Source organism: Acomys russatus, chromosome 8 (assembly GCF_903995435.1).
Source record: "Acomys russatus chromosome 8, mAcoRus1.1, whole genome shotgun sequence".
Taxonomy (NCBI): domain Eukaryota; kingdom Metazoa; phylum Chordata; class Mammalia; order Rodentia; family Muridae; genus Acomys; species Acomys russatus.
This window is the reverse complement of record NC_067144.1, coordinates 25,910,163-25,928,082: the sequence shown is the minus strand read 5'-3', so window position 1 is coordinate 25,928,082 and position 17,920 is coordinate 25,910,163. Positions and strand designations below refer to the sequence as shown.

Sequence of the window (17,920 nt, the reverse complement as noted above, 5' to 3'; positions counted from 1 at the left end):
GGTTCAAGAGAAAAGATGCTAAACACTTACCAAGTTATTCTTCTGTGTAGCAATCTTTCTCCAATGAGCAAGACGACATTCTAGAAACCGCTAGCGTATAGAGAAGACAGGCATTCTTAATTTGAGTTTCACTGTAATTACTGGTCTGCTCCTAATTCATAGAAGAGCACAGAGCTCAGTTCTTTCATTAGCTACATTAATGAATGGATGGACGCATTCTCCCTCATCTTGTAGTATCTTTCAGCTTTGAAGCATGAATAATAATATAGCTTTTTTTTTTTTGTCTATGATATTGACTTTCTCTTTGAAGTTAACCCATAAATAAATAATAAAATTGAGAGGCTTTTCTGCAAGCATAGTGATTTCTAAGAGGTCTTTGGGTTTGGAGGAGCAAGTTTTTGCAAAGGCTAAAATGCTGGTGAGGCAAGTTAGAAGTATTTGCTAAATATTTAAGTCATCTGTTCAAGTTATCTTAATATTGCTTTTATTACTAGGTGGCACTCACACCACTTAGATTATGGCACAATGAGAAAGTAGAATTAAGTGTTTTTAACTTCCTGGTTTAAGCTTCTCCTGTGGATATAATCCTTTACTCTTAAAAATACGGCCATGAAAGTTCTCTCAGTCCCGTATCTTACAATATATAAATAATTTTTTTCTTTTTAATGCAAGCCACTAAAACCCACCACCGGACCTCATAAGAGGACCAGATTTGGGGAGCTAATTTAGGTGTGATGCAGACCAACTTGGGAACACATCATCTGGCCACATGATCTATCCTCCACTCATACACATAAACACATGTGTATGTTATTAAAGTGTTTCAGCTTGGCTGATATATAAAAAAAAAAAGCTACAAATTGAGTGGCTCTTAAGTAATAGAAATTTACTTCTCACAGTTTGGCAGTTGGTGAATCCAAAATCAAGCTCATGACTAACTCACTCTGTCAAATGAGGGCCTAATGCCCTTTTTTTTTTATGTGTATCACATTTTATTTTTTACATTTTTACATTTTATTAATTTATTCATATTACATCTCAATTGTTGTCCCATCCTTTGTATCCTCCCTCCCTCCCATTTTTCCCTTACTCCCCTCCCCTCCATAACATTCTCCCTGTGTCTTCAAAAGTGGAAGGAACCAGGGAGGACACAGTGTTCCAGCGAAGTCATGACTGCTCCATCCTCAGGGTCTAATTATTGGCTAAAGACTCTGCTTCTTAATATCAACACCTGGGATCAAGATTTACACCTACAAATTTAGGGAATACAAACATTCTGACTATAGTGCTGTGATTCTTTTTCCTACACTATCTTAACCAATATCAGCGTCAGTATGATGTTTATGCGCTCAATTGCAAGTAGCTTGTGGAGCTGAACGACTGAGAACTGTGCTCCACCCTTTAACTTGTGGCACTTCTGCTTTATTCCAGGAGTCTATGCCAGAGTCATCCACCAGCTCTGAGCTCTGTCACCTCTGCTGCCACAATTGATGTCACCGAATATGTGACTTCAGTCCTTTAGCTTCTTCAACCCCTTAAGTAACAACTGTCACAGAGAGAGGCTGGTGATGGTCTACGCGAGAAATGTAGCTATTTATGCTAATTGGACTGTGGTAATTGAAGTGACCAGCTGGCCCTAGCCATTCGTGCCTTGCACACTCATCACCACGACCCAAGTGGCTTTTTTGTTTTGGTTTGTTTGGTTTTTTTTTTTTTCTCTCTCTCTCTCTCTCAAAATAGCAAAGATTACGTATTAACTCATCTCTAGCGTTTGCAAATTGCATAATTAGCACCAGAACGTGCCAAGGCCAGCTATCATATGGCCAGACACTAATCAGGGTTTCCCCCACCATTTTCAGCCACTTTTAGCAAGTCTGGCTTCTATCTCTTATTGGCGCCAAGACTGTATCGCCCTCACTGGGCTAAGGTGAGCACAGAACAGGGATACCAAGCAGAAGGCTTCAACGGGCTCTATGACAGGCTGAGCTAAGCTGCCATTTGCCATCCAGGTGCACACCCTTATGTACATTATTTCATCTTTTGCCTCAGATTCCCCAGAGGTAACAGAGGTGATTAAGGTAGCTGTAGGGCAGAAAGGAAACAATGCAATGCAAATCTACCTAAAACTCTTCCAAGGATCGACAACAGCTCAGAGGTATCAGTTTAAGCAAAATACTTTATGCAAAAGGCCAGGACTGTCTTAATTTCCAGCAGCCTCCAGACATCAAGGTTGAAGAAAACACAAAACTGTAGATCTACCACTGAGTGGCCAATGTGGTTTGTTGTCTGTAAGACTGGTTTATGGTTGGCATCAGTGGAGATGGAACCCATTAATGACATAGAGAAATGCTTTTCTGAATTCAGGTTCAAATGGATCCACTCTACAGTGATGCTAGCACATCCCTTTTTGTGTGGTGCTCAGACGCTCCACATCCTGCATTTCATGTCCATAAAAGCAGATCCTGTTAGAGTTGGTATAAGCTACCTCTGACTATGGCTTTTCATTGCTTTGTGGGGTTTTCTTTAGCAGTATTATGGCTTCTTCTTAGCTGTACTCACTTTGCAATAATGAGAGACTGGTACTTACCAGTGTTTCCTCCTCCCAATCTGTATATTTCTTTGCATAATTTCCTGGGGGGGCTATAAAACCTTCACAGAACCCCCTGACTTGATGCATTTAACTTTCATGAAGTAGTCAGCTCTTTATCTCAAACAAAAATGACCTTTCTGCTCAGTGCTCAGACAGAAAAATCACTAATGTTTCAAGAAAAATACAATATAAACAGAATTAATTGTATATGTTACTCTGAATTAAATTTCAGCTAAATGACTGATATTTCAGATGAACTATCATTTTCTGGTGCTTACATTCAGGAGCCTTTTATTTAAAAAAAAAAAAGTTTTACTTTTATAGGGAACCAAAGCTTCTAGACTCTGGCTACTAGTTTTCTAGTGCTCAAGTGGTAAATTAGGTATTCTCTGAACTCGTGCTGCTCAAGTTTGTTCCTCCGAAATAAAACAGGCAGAAGGTCCATGGTTTAGTGCCAGCTTGGCTGTTAGTAAACCATATGAATTAGGTGGGGAACATCTCCTTCTGTACTTCAATTTCCTCACTTATGAAGTGAAGATGCTTATTCATTGTTTCACCCAACACTCCTTGAGGGCTTTCCCTGTTTTAAGCCTGTGTTGGACACCAGGGATTCAACTCCCTAAGGAGTTTATATCTAAGTTATGTTAAAGGTCCCTCTTTATTGGTCACACTCTGTAGCTGTAAATATTTCTTTCTGTTAAATAAAAGTAATGATTTCAACTAGAATGGGATGTTTATTATTGTTTTCATGTCTCCTCGACACATAGACTATTTGTCACACCACAGATGTGTATCTCATCGGTTAAGAAGATAAACATATCTATCTATCTATCTATCTATCTATCTATCTATCTATTGATCTATCTATCATCTATCTGTTTATCATTGTAGGTCTCAAAACTCTCTTAATAGAGAGCTACCAGCAATGACTTCATGTTATAACAGGTAATGGTAGACAGGAGAAAGTGTCAGAATTGAAGATGGTTTAACCTGATTCCACCCCAACAAAGAATAGAATCATGGGGATCTTTGTCTTTCTTTTAGAATTTTCTTCCTTTAGATCCTGCAAGTACAAACTCCTTCCAATTTTACCCAACATACAACCTCCTTTCTCTTGCATTTTGTAACTTCCCTCAAATCATATTTATATATATATGATATATGATATGTAATATATATATATATATATACATATATATTAGTTTCTGAGGCTTTATTTCAGTAGGAGAGATATGAGATTGCATATGCTGCTGACTCGTTTAAATCTTGCTTTTCCTTCTTGAAGCGTAAAGATACTAACCCACTTTTGGTACTACTTTTAACATCCAAAGGTTTGGGCATGGCCAGGCACCTCATGGATCCTCTAAAAGAATCTTAGATTCCTACACCAGGACCTCAATGTCTTAAGTCAGGAGGCCTTCTGGAAAACTTACAGCAAAAGTCTGTAATCCTAGGAGATACTGGTACATGCGATTCTATGGTGAAAAGATTGAGTTCACTTTATGCAAAAACTTGGATTGAGACAATGTTCTTCAAAAGTTAATAGTTGTCATTTGGTAAGCTTTACCCTTAATGGATCTTTCTGAGTAACCACTGTGTTGCAGAGGAAACTCATACTGAATTGTGAACCTTGCAAAACCAGTAAGACTTCAAAACATTGGGTATAAGTGGACCATTACGACATAACATTATTCCTCAAAGCTACTTACCCTATTGACCAGATGAGTCTGACTTCCTTACAGAAACCATGTACATCTTAAGAGACATTTTTTTCAATATATTTACAAAGAAGGGATTCCAATGATATGTTTGATGGTGGTGGTCTTACTTAAATGCAAATATTCAGCTTTAAGTGAACCCCAGTCTATGTCTGGGTGACTTGAAAGACACATACATTTTTATAACTCTTCTAATGGCTTGCTAAGTGGGGTCCACTTCACTAATCTCCACATCTCTTCCCAATACCAATCCTTTTTATTTAATATTGTTAGTTTAATCTCCTTAAAGCATATCTGTTATACATTTTTTTTTTTTGCTTTAGTGTTTTCAAAGCATACCCATTGCCTTTTAATTAAATACAAATCTGCCAGGCTAATAAGACCCTGCTGACTCTGGTTTATCTGTCTGAGGAAAACTGGCAGTTAAGAAGAGGAAAAGCGATAATACAAGGTACATTTTTAAAGGGCATGGGTATCTTTAACACCAGAAAGCGTGTAGAAAACAAATGTTAGCATAGCAGGCCTGGTGCTTTCGTCCTTGGGTTGGATTATAAAATTGACTCATGACTGGCACCTGTGAGCTAGGACTCTCAAGCGTTCTCACAAGCCCTTATTTGATAAGAGTGATTCCTTGAGCCTAAAATCTTGTGTAAATAGGGTGCTTCAGGTAGAACGTCTGTTTTCATTCTGGGAGCCTGGCTTCGGTTCATGCCAGGGAGTAGGCACCTGTGTGACTAGCTCCCCAGTGCATATGGGAACCTGTAAGCTTGAGTGGGCACCCTTAATAAATTCCATCTCACAATTCACTGCTGGAAGGCCTAAGCATATCATAACTGCGGAGGACAAAGATTCGCGGCCCCTTCTCCTTGTTTGTTCTTCTGGTTTTGCCCCCATGCAGTTCCCCACCTCCAATTATTTTGTTTTGTGTCATTCTATTATTCTAAATTATAACTGTGGATAGGGATATTTGCTGAGTCTACAAATCCTATCTGGAAAAAAAATTCACTGACCGTAGGGGTGTTGTTGTTTTGGGGGGCATATGTTATGTGATTAGTTGTGACCAAGTAATTTTAGGGACAACGAGTTCTCTTTAGTCAGGCTAGCATAAAATCAGTTGACTGAATTCTCTAGGGAAAGCTTTGGAGCTGGGGGAAGTAACCTTCAGAAGGATACAAATCTACTTTGTTAAGCAAAGCAATGCTCAAGTCCGGGTCTCTGTATTCCCTTGGAATCTACTCAGCTGTAAGAGACTGTCAGCGATCACAGTGCTTTACAGTGGCTGGTCATCTCCCTCAACGGGCAGGGAGATGGGAAGGTGTTCTTGTGGTACTTCCCACGCAATGATACACTTTCCTTCTGTTCCACTATTTTTTTATTTTATTTATTTTTTATTTTTTTGTATACAGACTGTGTCTTTGTGGTCATAAGGTAGGTGCTGCGGTTTCAGCTAGTATTTGGTGCTCACTGTATTGGCAAGCGGAGGGCACAAAAGAACAAATCCAACTCCACCCTCGGAAGGGGGCATCTCCTTCCTCTTAAATAAATAACAGCTGTCAGTGGCCCCCCCTTACTCCGACACGGGTCCAAATCCACGCACTTTACTTTCCAAACCGCTACTAGAAATAATTGGTAAGACGAAGCAGAGCTCGATGAGCCAAATGAATTGTCTGAACACTGTGCAGCAGGAAAACAAGGTTGTTGTGGATGCTTCGATTGTGAGGCTAAAAGGTTGGCAATCACAGCGGTGGGCTGAAGACACCTATCCCCAAGCCAGACAATCTGAGTTCAAACCCAGGGACCTACATGGCAGAAGAAGAGAACTGACTCCTTCCTGCAAGTTGTCCTCTGATCTAAACAGCACGCACACGCACGCACACACACACACAAAGAAATGTAACATCTACTGAGTGACAACTTGCCCTTCTCTCCCTAACGAGCAGCCTCCTGGAATAAAGGCTTCTGGTCTTGGAAATTTATGTTACTGAAATATTAATCATTGAGTTGTTACAATCCCTTATGCGATGATCTGGAAAAAAGAAATGCATTGAATGGAATCATAAGACAAAATACTAACCCTCCTTTCCCTCCCCCATTTTGTTTTCTTTCTCAGAAGCTGTAGATGAAGCCAAACCTAAGGAAAGTGCCCGACAGGACGAGGGTAAAGAAGACCCCGAGGCTGACCAAGAACATGCCTGAACTTTAAGAAATGGCTTTCCACGTTGCCCCCACCTGAACCCTGTCTCTCCCACCCTCTCTCAGCTCCACTCTCGAGGTCCTGCTCCTCTCCCGCTCACGTGTGTGAGCCTGTCCTCTCCTACCTATGAGCCCCCCCCCCTCTCTCTGTGTGGCAAACAGTAAAAAAAAAAAAAAAAAAAAAAAAAAGAAAAAAAAAAAAGCAGGAAAGATCCCAAGTCCAACAGTGTGGCTTAAACATTTTGTTTCTTGGTGTTGTTATGGCGAGTTTTTGGTAATGATGATGCAGTCATCTTGGGAAATTCTTGCACTGTACCCCAGTTTTTTGATCTGGTGCGTGTGGCCCCGTGGGAGTCCACTTTCCTCTCTATTTCTCTCTGTTCCAAGTGTGTGTGTGCAATGTTCCGTTCTGAGGAGTCCAAAATATTAAGTGAATTCAAAACCATTTCTGTTTCCTCATTTTCAATGTGATGGAATGAACAAAATGGATTAAAAAAATTTAAAAAACCCGGTTTGTTTTAAAAATAAATAAATAAAGCAAATGTGCCAATTAGAGTAACTTGAGGCTGTAAGGCTCCTTTTTCAATCTGAATATTAATAAATCATGAGAGTAATCAAGTTTTGTGTCTCTGTGTTTCCTTTCAATATCCCTTCGGCCGCTTTGTTCCAACACATTGGAGTCCTCATTTTTTCTTAATGTTGCCACCAACAAACCTGGTGAGGGAAGCACAGGCCCTGGTCAGGATCATTGGCTCCAATCTCAGTGGGATAGCTGGGTACCACAACAGCATGCTGGGGATGCTGAGACAAAGAACCACAATCACAGTGACTTAAGCAACAGACATTTATCATCCCTCAGTAGTGAAAACTAGAAGTTTGAAATCAAGATGTTGGCTGTGCTGTTTCTTTCTGAGGCCAATTTAAAAAACAAAAACAAAACCAAAACAAAACAAAACAAAAAAACCAAAACCCATGGTGTGTTGCAAGCTTCTTGCCGTGGCTTACCTTAGATGGCTACGTTTCCCCTGCATCTCTTTGCATTCTCCTTCTATGCACACTGTTATGTCCAAGTTTTTTCGCTTTTTAGGACACTGGTCATTTTGGATTAAGCTTTCCCTAATTCTGACTTGATCGTGAAGATTCTCTTGGAATATCACATTGTTTCCTGAGGTGCTAGACGTTATGGCTTCAGCATAGGAATCCGTGGAGAGGTCCATGTTAGTCTAAGGTTTGCAGTTACCCAAATAATTTCAAGATTGTTCAGTATTCAGAAGAAGTTTGATTTACTGGAAGGAGGAGGTGCTCTTGGTTTCACTAGGCTAAATATCCTAGAGATGTCCATGTCACTTAGAAATACCAAGGCTTTTGTTTAGATTATTTATTTTACCTGAATATTGAGATAGTCTAGTCTACCTTTCCCCCACTCAGATTATTAACATCTATCCCCCACCTACGGTAGGCGAATAGTTACAACTATTGCACCAACTGATGCTGATATGTGAGAAAAAGTATACCTTAAGGGGAGGGGCTTGAGGCAGCTAAGCTGCTGAAATCATTGCTACTAGGCATGAGGACCAGAGTTTGATCCCCAGCATCCACTTTAAAAGCCCAAGCGAGCTCTGACTTTCACATGAACTCTGGTGCCCCATATTTGACCATGTCCCCTTGATGGGGAGGCCTGGTGGCACTCAGAGGAAGGATAGCAGGCTACCAAGAAGAGACTTGATACCCTATGAGCATATACAGGGGGAAGAGGTCCCCCTCAGTCACAGACATAGGGGAGGGGAGTAGGGAGAAAGCGGGAGGGAGGGAGGAATGGGAGGATACAAGGGATGGGATAACAATTGAGATGTAATATGAATAAATTAATTAAATATTTTTTAAAAACCAAGCGCGGTGAGGCTTGTTTGTGATTTCAGTTTTGGGGAGGCAAATATAAGTGGGTCTCTGAGACTCACTGGCTGGCCAGCCTAGCTTGACTGGCATGCCCCAGCTTGCATCAAAAGATCTTACCTCGGAAGGTGGAGCACCTTGAACAATGCCAGAGGCTCACCTGTGGCCTCTGCCTATGTACACACCTAGGCACACATACACCTGAAAGAAATAAGAGAAAGAGAGTGAGACGGGGGTGGGAGCGGGAGAAAAGAATAACCTTTAGTAGATTCATCTTCATAATTTCAAATTTCTTTCTAGTTTTCCCTTTCTAAACCACTTCTGTTGCCTGATGCAAAATTAGTGAGTGATCATGTTCTGCACTAGCCATAGGAGTCTTTCCAGGACAGAAATAGTCAAAGACTTCCATTCTGCTCCTAATGTTCATCTACACAGAGAATGTCTAAGCAGGGAGGAGAAAACTAAGTCAAAGATAAAGATCTTAAAGTGGCAACAATCATGGATTTTAAGAGATGCAACCTATCTCTTGGCAGTTCTGAAATGATCCCGGTGGTGACTTAGTACTTCAAAGAGACCTGATGCCACAAGGACCTTGAGTCCCATGTGTGACAAAACACATCTTCACTGGGTTACCGACACTGAGTAATATTTCCACTGGGCAAAACTACTACAGAGAAAAAGACCATATGCCATCATGCCACATATGAAAACAATTTGAATGTTTGAATTCACTCTGAATTTATATTCTTTGCATGAAAGACACTGAAGCAAATGATTGAAGTGCAAACATATCTATCTTACTGGAACATCAATCATCAAATATAAAGTAAAATAGTAGGAGAGTCGTTGTTAGATTGGATCCATCTCTCACATAGTGACCAGGAAGCTATTTACTGCTTTAGGAATTTGCAGTACCTTTTTTCCCCGGTAGACTCAATGCTTTAATCCACTCCTCCCACCTCCAATCTCTACTTCAGATCAACATTGCTATGACTTTGGACATAGAACTGATTTATGCTTTCCTGTTAGAACTGAAACTTTTCATCTTTCTTATGGTTGATTTATTTGCATTTCATTCGTAAAACATTGATTGCTTAATAGCATTTTAAAAGAGATGATGATATGTTAGAGATTCTGACAGTAATCTTAGAGACATATGAGGGGAGATCAGCCTGCACTTTGATACAAAGTCATTGACTCAAATTTACACATGTCACACTTGAAGCCAGGGGGATGAAGTCATGGACCTTTGAGGATACAGTCTAAAGCAATGCAAGTTGTTTGCACTACAATATCTGCTTTACATTACTTTGAGAAACTGAAAGCTAGATTGGGGATAAGCTAAGAAATCCTCGGCATAAGGCAGGTGATCCCTTCAAGGCACCAGATCCACTGTGCCACTCACAGCACAGCCATGGCCTTCTCTGAGGGAAATAAGTTCTTCCGGCCAAGCTTCATCATTTGGGTCTACAATGTCCAGCAGTGATGTACCCCTAGCTGAGCCTCTCTGGTGACAGAGGGCTTTCTAAAGCAAAGCTCTTCAGCACCATAGTCACACTCCCACTTTGCAGCCCCTCTGACATGTTCTACATTCTCTCTCCATTGGCTTAGATCAGAAGGCTAGGTCCTTCCTTTCTTTACATATAATTTAACTCCTGTGGTGGCGCAAAGAGGATGAGGACACAACTTACATACGCTGCCCTGACTAACCCTGCACTTTATTTGGCCACTTGAAGCAATCTCGGCAGACTTCTACAGTTATCTCTTCCTCTGTCCAACTCCTCAAACAAATGAGGACAGGTTAACTAAACCCCTCTCTTAACATCGCACCTTATAGGTACTTGGAAATCTCAAATAAACAAAATACATTTGTTCTCAACAATGGGCATCCCTGAGAAAGCTGGTACAATAGGAAAACCAACTACATGAATGATTTCCACACATCATTATTAAGCTCATCACAAGTTACATTAACCTTTTTACAAACCTTGTTATATACCATCTGTTGTCATGGAAACATAGCTTCTATTCACCTGGCTATAAAAATAACTTAATTGGTGACCTTTCTAGCAAAATGTCAGTTAATGGGGATAACATTATAAATGTGTGTTTCTTTAATTTCAAATGGGACTCTTGCTTAACTCTTGTTTACATGGTTAAAGCTATCTACCAAGCCCATGACTTCATGTATTTATCCCCAGAGGACCGCAACTTTGTCTTGTCTTACTGGAAAAAAACACACACACAGTCACCAGGAGTGTGAGCAAAATTATGGCTACGGGAATGCTAAGTATCAAAACACCCAGGGCATTTTAATGTATGTTTTCTTACAGGTGTGTGATGGATGGTAACCGCAGCAAGTATTATGTTCCAGATGGCACCATAATACATGCATTTTAGAAAATTACCATAGTTCTAGACAGGAAGAAATGTCATTGCTGATGAATGGCATGATGCAGGAGACAAGATGTGGAACCATGAAGTATTCTTCTAAGATATTTTCTTTTTGAAGTACAGTCTCCTGTGCACTAGGTTGACCTTGAACTTATGACCCACCTGCTTCCACTTTGCAAATGTTACTACATATATGCTGGGGCTTTGTGTGTCCCAGGGAGCACTGGTTCAACCAAGCTAACTTCCAGTTTTCTCCTAAGAATTTTAAAAGAGTTTTGTTGTTTAACATAAACAATGCTTTTTGTTGTAGGAAGATAAAAAAAACTTCTTTTTTTACAGGTTAAATACAGAATTTTAATTCCATAGCTTAACAATGAATAGTCAAACAATACATACCTAGCATGTCAGTCTAATGTACACAATTATCAATTACACAAGATATGACCTAACAGATGCTAGGGAACTTTTAAAGTAGTTTTTACAGGTACTAAACTTTCAGCTTGCACATTGACGTCATTCTACATCGGGGCAAAGCCAGAGCTTTTATGTTTGTGTTTATTCTTCATTTAACCTTTAAAACACTACTATAGTTAAAACAAAAATAATAGCCAAGTAGTGATCGTATTATGGTTACAGTCTTTCCCACATTCACCACTGCAAATAGAATGTCATAAAGAGTGACTGGCACATTAAGAGGTCTGACACTGAAGGCCACCTCTACGGTGATTTTCATCATCCTTGTATGTGTCTCCATTATAATGACGCCATCTTTTCTGATTTGGATCAGAGTCTACCAGTTCTACCTGATCCATTTCATCAGTCTCTTCTACCTCATTCCTTTCAAGAAGAAGTTTTTCCAACAGAGAGTTTATCAGGAGAAAGAATGCCATTTTCAGGGAAGTTTACCTTAAATTCAACGATTAGATGTCCTTTCTCATATGGCCGATGGTATATTGGCATACCTTCACTTAGCACACACTTTATATCTCCATGCTTGACAATCTGACCTGGATGGGAAGTGACGACTATGGTTTGGTTGTCAAGAGTGGATATTGGCCTTTGGAAGCCACACAATGCCTCAATCAGCTGTATGTCCATACGCATGAAAAGGTCTCCTCCTCCTCATGTAAAAACAGCGTGGGCCTTCTGGTCTAAGACAACGATCATGTCTCCCAGCTCCAGGTAGTCCTTGCTCTTGGTCTCCTTCACCATGGAATGTTATCTTCGGACCACCTTTCATACCTTTATCAATGTGAACTTCTAAAATCTTCTCCTCTCAAACTACTTTTTCTTCCATTGCAGCTTTTATATCTGCCTTTGGGGTTGATGCATTCTCCATGACCATGACGCTCCATGCATACCGACTGGATCCGCTGAACCATTCCCAGTCTGATCTGATGAATCCTTATTTGCATACCGGTCCCCCAGCAATTGGGGGCAGCACTCTACTGCTCCTTTCTTACCACCTCGGCCTTCACATTCTTTTGCAGAGCAAGTTTTCTTGTTGCACCGTTGTGCAAGTCTTCTAAGGTCCCTGAGAGCTGACGCACAACATGTTTACCTCTCCTTTCTCTTTGCATCCTTCCTCCTCCTCCAAAGAACATATCAAAGATATCCATGGGCGAGCCAAAACCACCACCTGCTCCGCCCTCTCTAATCGCCTGCTCTCCTCCTTTATCATATAATCCCCTCCCCCCTTTTCTTTTTGGAATCAGAAAGATCTTCATAAGCTTGAGAAATCTGTTTAAACGTTTCCCCTTTGTTTGGATTCTTGTCAGGGTGGTACCTCAAAGCCAATTTTGTATATGCCTTTTTTCAATTCTTTCTGGGTGGCATTGGATTTGACCCCCAAAACATCATAGTACGTGGTTTCTTTCACCATGGTTTACAGGTGGTGAGCTGGCTGGTTCTGGAGAGTGTAAAGAGGAGTGTAGCACAGCGCAGTTCAGCCAGAGTCGGCTCCTCCACTGCCCACCGAGCATTCTGAAAAGTTCCCAATAGAAAACGTATAACACACACACGTATATAAGTTAACATACATGGAAGCACATCTAACACATATAAGAAGCATACATATATATTCCACGGTTTCCCATCTCACATTAAGAGATGTAGACAATTAGAGATCTAGCCTTAATAGAGTGGGTCTGTTTAATCTGCCTTTACCAGTGTTCGTGAGCAAGTGTGTGTGTGTGTCTGTGTGTGTGTGTGTGTGTGTGTGTATGTGTGTGTGTGTGTGTGTGTGTGTGTGTGTGTGTGTACATATATACTACTTTTCCTTTGGTTGTGACAGAATACCTGGCAGAAGAACATTGCGTAGGGAGGGGAGATTTGGTCGCTTTCTTTCTTTGGTCGTTTTCTTTCTTTTCTCTTTCTTTCTTCCTTCCTTCCTTCCTTTCTTTCTTTCTTCCTTTCTCACAGTTTAAAGGGCACCGTACATCCTGACAGGGAAGACACGGAGGCTAGAGTAGGATGTTTGCTGGAGATTTAGTTTGCAATGCAGCCTATCTTCTCACACCTGGGCAGTTAAGAACCCGAGAGCTTGGTCCAGAGGCTGAGTTAACCTATAATCCCAAGGCTATCCCATAGGGACCTACATAAGCCAGCTAGACACCAAAGGCTCCAAACTCTCCCCCAAAAGTGCCATCAGCTGGGACCCAAATGTTCAAACTCCTGACCCTATGGAGATGTTTCAGATTTAAGCCATAATACACACAACACCCACTTACATGCTTATTTATTCCTTCATATGTGGAGACATCTGCTTACATACCTATGGCAGCAATGAGCCCACACTCTGTATTTATTTTGTAAGCTGACTTAGATATTCCATGGGAAACTGTAGGACTCTTTTCATGCAGGAAAATGCATATTTGCAGCAATATATTTTAGTTACTGCACTATGTTTTATGGTATTTAAAAAGAGAATTTTAATTGGGTGCATAAAATAATAAAAATTGGGTCACAGGACATGAATTCTTTTTTTTAAAATTTTTTATTAATTTATTCTTGTTACATCTCAATGGTTATCCCATCCTTTGTATCCTCCCATTCTTCCCTCCTTCCCATTTTCCCCTTATTCCCCTCCCCTATGACTGTTCCTGAGGGGGATTTCCTCCCCCTGTATATGCTCATAGGGTATCAAGTCTCTTCTTGGTAACCTGCTATCCTTCCTCTGAGTGCCACCAGGTCTCCCCCTCCAGGGGACATGGTCAAATATGAGGCACCAGAGTACGTGTGAAAGTCATACTCCACTCTCCACTCAACTGTGGAGAATGTTCTGCCCATTGGCTAGATCTGGGTAGGGGTTTAAAGTTTACCGCCTTTATTGTCCTTGGCTGGTGCCTTAGTTTGAGCGGGACCCCTGGGCCCAAATCAGCCTATCATAATGTTCTACTTGTAGGTTTCTAGAACCCTCTGGATCCTTCTACTTTGCCATTCTCCCATGCTTCTCTCATCTAGAGTCCCAATAGGATGTCCTCTTCTCTGTCCCAGTTTCCTGGTAAGTGAAGGCTTTCGTGGGACATGTCCCTTGGGCTAGTATGCAGATATAAGTGAGTATATACCATTTAAGTCTTTCTGCTTCTGGGTTAACTCACTCATTATGATCATTTCTAGCTCAATCCATTTATCCACAAATTTCGGGAATTCCTTGTTTTTAATAGCTGAGTAGTATTCCATAGTGTATATGTACCACAGTTTCTTTATCCATTCTTCTACTGATGGACACTTAGGCTGTTTCCATGTTCTGGCTATTATGAATATGGCTGCTATGAACATGGTTGAGCAAATTTTCTTGTTGTGTGCTGGAGTATTTTCTGGGTATATTCCAAGGAGTGGAATAGCTGGGTCTTGAGGAAGCCCTATTCCCAGTTTTCTGAGATAGCACCAGATAGATTTCCAAAGTGGCTGTACTAGTTTGCATTCCTACCAGCAATGAAGGAGTGTTCCTCTCTCCCCACATCCTCACCAGCATGTGGTGTCTCTTGAATTTTTGATCTTAGCCATTCTGATGGGTGTAAGATGGAATCTCAGAGTTGTTTTTTTTTTTTTATTATATATATATATATATATATTTTATTAATTTATTCTTGTTACATCTCAATGTTTATCCCATCCCTTGTATCCTCCCATTCCTCCCCCCCCATTATCCCATTATTCCCCTCCCCTATGACTGTTCCTGAGGGGGATTACCTCCCCCTATATATTCTCATAGGGTATCAAGTCTCTTCTTGGCTACTTGCATTTCCCTGATGACTAAGGAGGTTGAGCATTTCTTTAAGTGTTTCTCAGCCATTCTATATTCCTCTGTTGAGAATTCTCTGTTTAGTTCTGAGCCCCGTTTCTCAATTGGGTTATTTGGTTTTGTGGTGTTTAATTTCTTGAGTTATTTATATATTTTGGATATTAGACCTTTGTCAGATGTAGGGTTGGTGAAGATCTTTTCCCAGTCTGCAGGCTGTTGCTTTGTTCTCTTGACAGTGTCTCCTGCCTTACAGAAGCTTCTCAGCCTCATGAGGTCCCATTTATTAATTGTTGACATTAAGGCCTGGGCTGTTAGTGTTCTGTTCAGGAAGTTGTCTCCTGTGCCAATATGTTCCAGGCTCTTCCCCACTTTTTCTTCTAAGTGACTTAGTGTCTCTGGTTTTATGTTGAGGTCTTTAATCCACTCGGATTTGAGTTTTGTGCAAGGTGACAAATATGGGTCCAGTTTCATTTTTTCACACACAGACCTCCAGTTAGACCAGCACCATTTGTTGAAGATGCTATCCTTTTTCCATTAAATGGATTTGGCGTCTTTGTCAAAAATCAAGTGACCATATGTGTGTGGATTCATATCTGGGTCTTCAATTCGATTCCACTGATCAACCAGCCTGTTGCTGTGCCAGTACCATGCTGTTTTAATTACTATTGCTTTATAGTACAGTTTGAGATCAGGTATGGAGATTCCTCCGGAGCACCTTTTATTGTACAAGATTGTTTTAGCCATTCTGGGTTTTTTGTTTTTCCATATGAAGTTCAGAATTGAACTTTCAATGTCTTTAAAAAATTGTGTAGGTATTTTGATAGGGATTGCATTGAATCTGTAGATTGCTTTTGGTAGGATGGCCATTTTTACTATGTTAATTCTCATGATCCATGAGCAAGGAAAATCATTCCATCTTCTCATGCCATACTCAATCTCTTTCTTCAGAGTTTTGAAATTTTTTTCAAATAAGTCCTTCATTTGCTTAGTTAGAGTAACTCCTAAATATTTAATATTGCTTGTGGCTAATGTGAAGGGTGTGATTTTCCTAATTTCTTCCTCTCTAAGCTTGTCGTTTTTGTATAGGAAGGCTACAGACTTTTTTGAGTTAATTTTGTATCCAGCCAATTTGCTGAAGGTGTTTATCAGCTGTAGGAGTTCTCTGGTGGAATTTTGAGGGTCACTTATGTACACTATCATATCATCAGCAAAATAGGGATAATTTGACTTCCTCCTTTCCCATTTGGATACCCTTGATCTCCTTTTGTTAGGACATGAATTCTTATGGGTTTTGATATAGCTTGTCATATATACACACGTGTGTGCATGTGTAAAACTTTAAGTTGGTGAGTACTGTTGTGTCTTCTTAGTGCTTGTGAGGATCTCCTGAGAGCAGAGCCAACAGGATAAATGTCCAAGCCAGCACACAATTGCCAGAAAATTGTCCCTTATTTTGGACTGAGTCAGCGAAATTATAAAAGCTCTACAGTCAGAGCCTGAACTAGCACCTTACGTTGCTCGGTCTATTGCCCTAATGTTGTCACCACCACACCTGCCTGTGTACATGTGAATGAATTATTTTGCCAGGCTGAGAAAGGAACTAGATGGGTGGGGGTGGGGCAGGCTGATCCCACTGTAAAATAATAATGCAAAGTTATAAAAAAAAAATCCAACAATGACCTATCTTTGTTTTTAAAGTTTCTTTTGTTTTATGCAGTTCTGTTATCTTTATGAAAACATGACATTCAAATAATTTATGTTCACTAATTTTGATGCCAAAAGTATACACTTTGGAGTTGTTTCATCATTTTTGAATTTTATTTTTAGTTATGTGTATATGTATGTGGTGGGGGCAGGGGTGGATATGAGTGTGCAGGTGCCTATGGAGGCCAGAGGTATCAGTTCTCCCTGAAGCCACAGGTGTTTGTGAGCTAGTTGGCATGGGTGCTGGGAGCTGAGATGAGGTCCTCTGCAGGAGCAGTGTGTGCTCTCAGTCACTGAGCCATCTCCCCAGGCCTCTCCCTTCCAACTTGTTTCACCTTAACTTCAGTTCTCTGTTTTCAAAAAAAAAAAAAAAGAAAGAAAAAAGGACAGACTATTTGTTTTTTATAATATAGTTTGGATGTTGTTTTTTTGTTTTTCTTCTTCTTTTTTTCCCCGGGGGGTGGGCATGGGTGGGATCAGTGAATCACAAGAGTAGGAGGGCAGACCTGGAAGGACTGGGAAGCTGGGAAGTGACTGTTCTCTGGGTTCCTGATGTGAAATTCTCAAATAATCAATAAAGATATTATGAAAAAATAAAAAAGAGTTTGAGAGGATCTCTTTCTCCTCCCTCTACTCTCCTTCTTCTCTACTTAAGCTTGCTTGCTTGGATTCTATGTCTGTCACACATTACTTAACCTTAATCCATAAACTGACATCAGATCCACTAGGAAGGGCTCCTTAACACTGACCACCAAGGTTGTAAGTGAATAGTTGCCAGGAACCTGCTTTTCATCCCTAGACTTTCAGTGAAAATGACAAAGTACTTTTTATGCGTAGAGAAACAGGATAGTGACTGTGATCTATTTTTGAAATCATAGGTGTCTCCTTCAAAAGCCTAACATGAATTTACATCAGAACAGCATATGGTTTGAAAGCAATTATACATCTTAACGAACATGAATCCATCCTTATTAGCAAACTTATGTTGAGCAAATATTTAAAAATATTTGCGGCAGATAGGCACTGTTGTGATAGAGTGGGTGTTTAACAACTTGAAATTAGTATAGTTTTCATGCCTACAGAAGAAAGAACTACTCTATATACATATAGATACATATATAGTTGAGTATATATGTAGTTGCACATATATAGATATGTATATATGCATGTTTATGTGTGTAT

At 40.3% G+C, this 17,920-nt stretch overlaps 1 protein-coding gene and 1 pseudogene across 1 annotated transcript in view; one reads left to right on the top strand and one right to left on the bottom strand.

The window, feature by feature from the left end:
- Gap43 (growth associated protein 43) overlaps positions 1 to 6,631 on the top strand; it is a 90,574-nt gene extending 83,943 nt beyond the window's left edge. The window contains exon 3 of the mRNA XM_051149926.1: positions 6,419 to 6,631. Coding sequence (XP_051005883.1) covers positions 6,419 to 6,504 — 86 coding nt within the window. The 3' untranslated portion in view covers positions 6,505 to 6,631. The remainder of the gene's footprint in view (positions 1 to 6,418) is intronic.
- A 4,846-nt stretch (positions 6,632 to 11,477) lies between these two features.
- Positions 11,478 to 12,670, bottom strand: LOC127193101 (dnaJ homolog subfamily A member 1-like; annotated as a pseudogene).
- Positions 12,671 to 17,920: the final 5,250 nt, after the last annotated feature.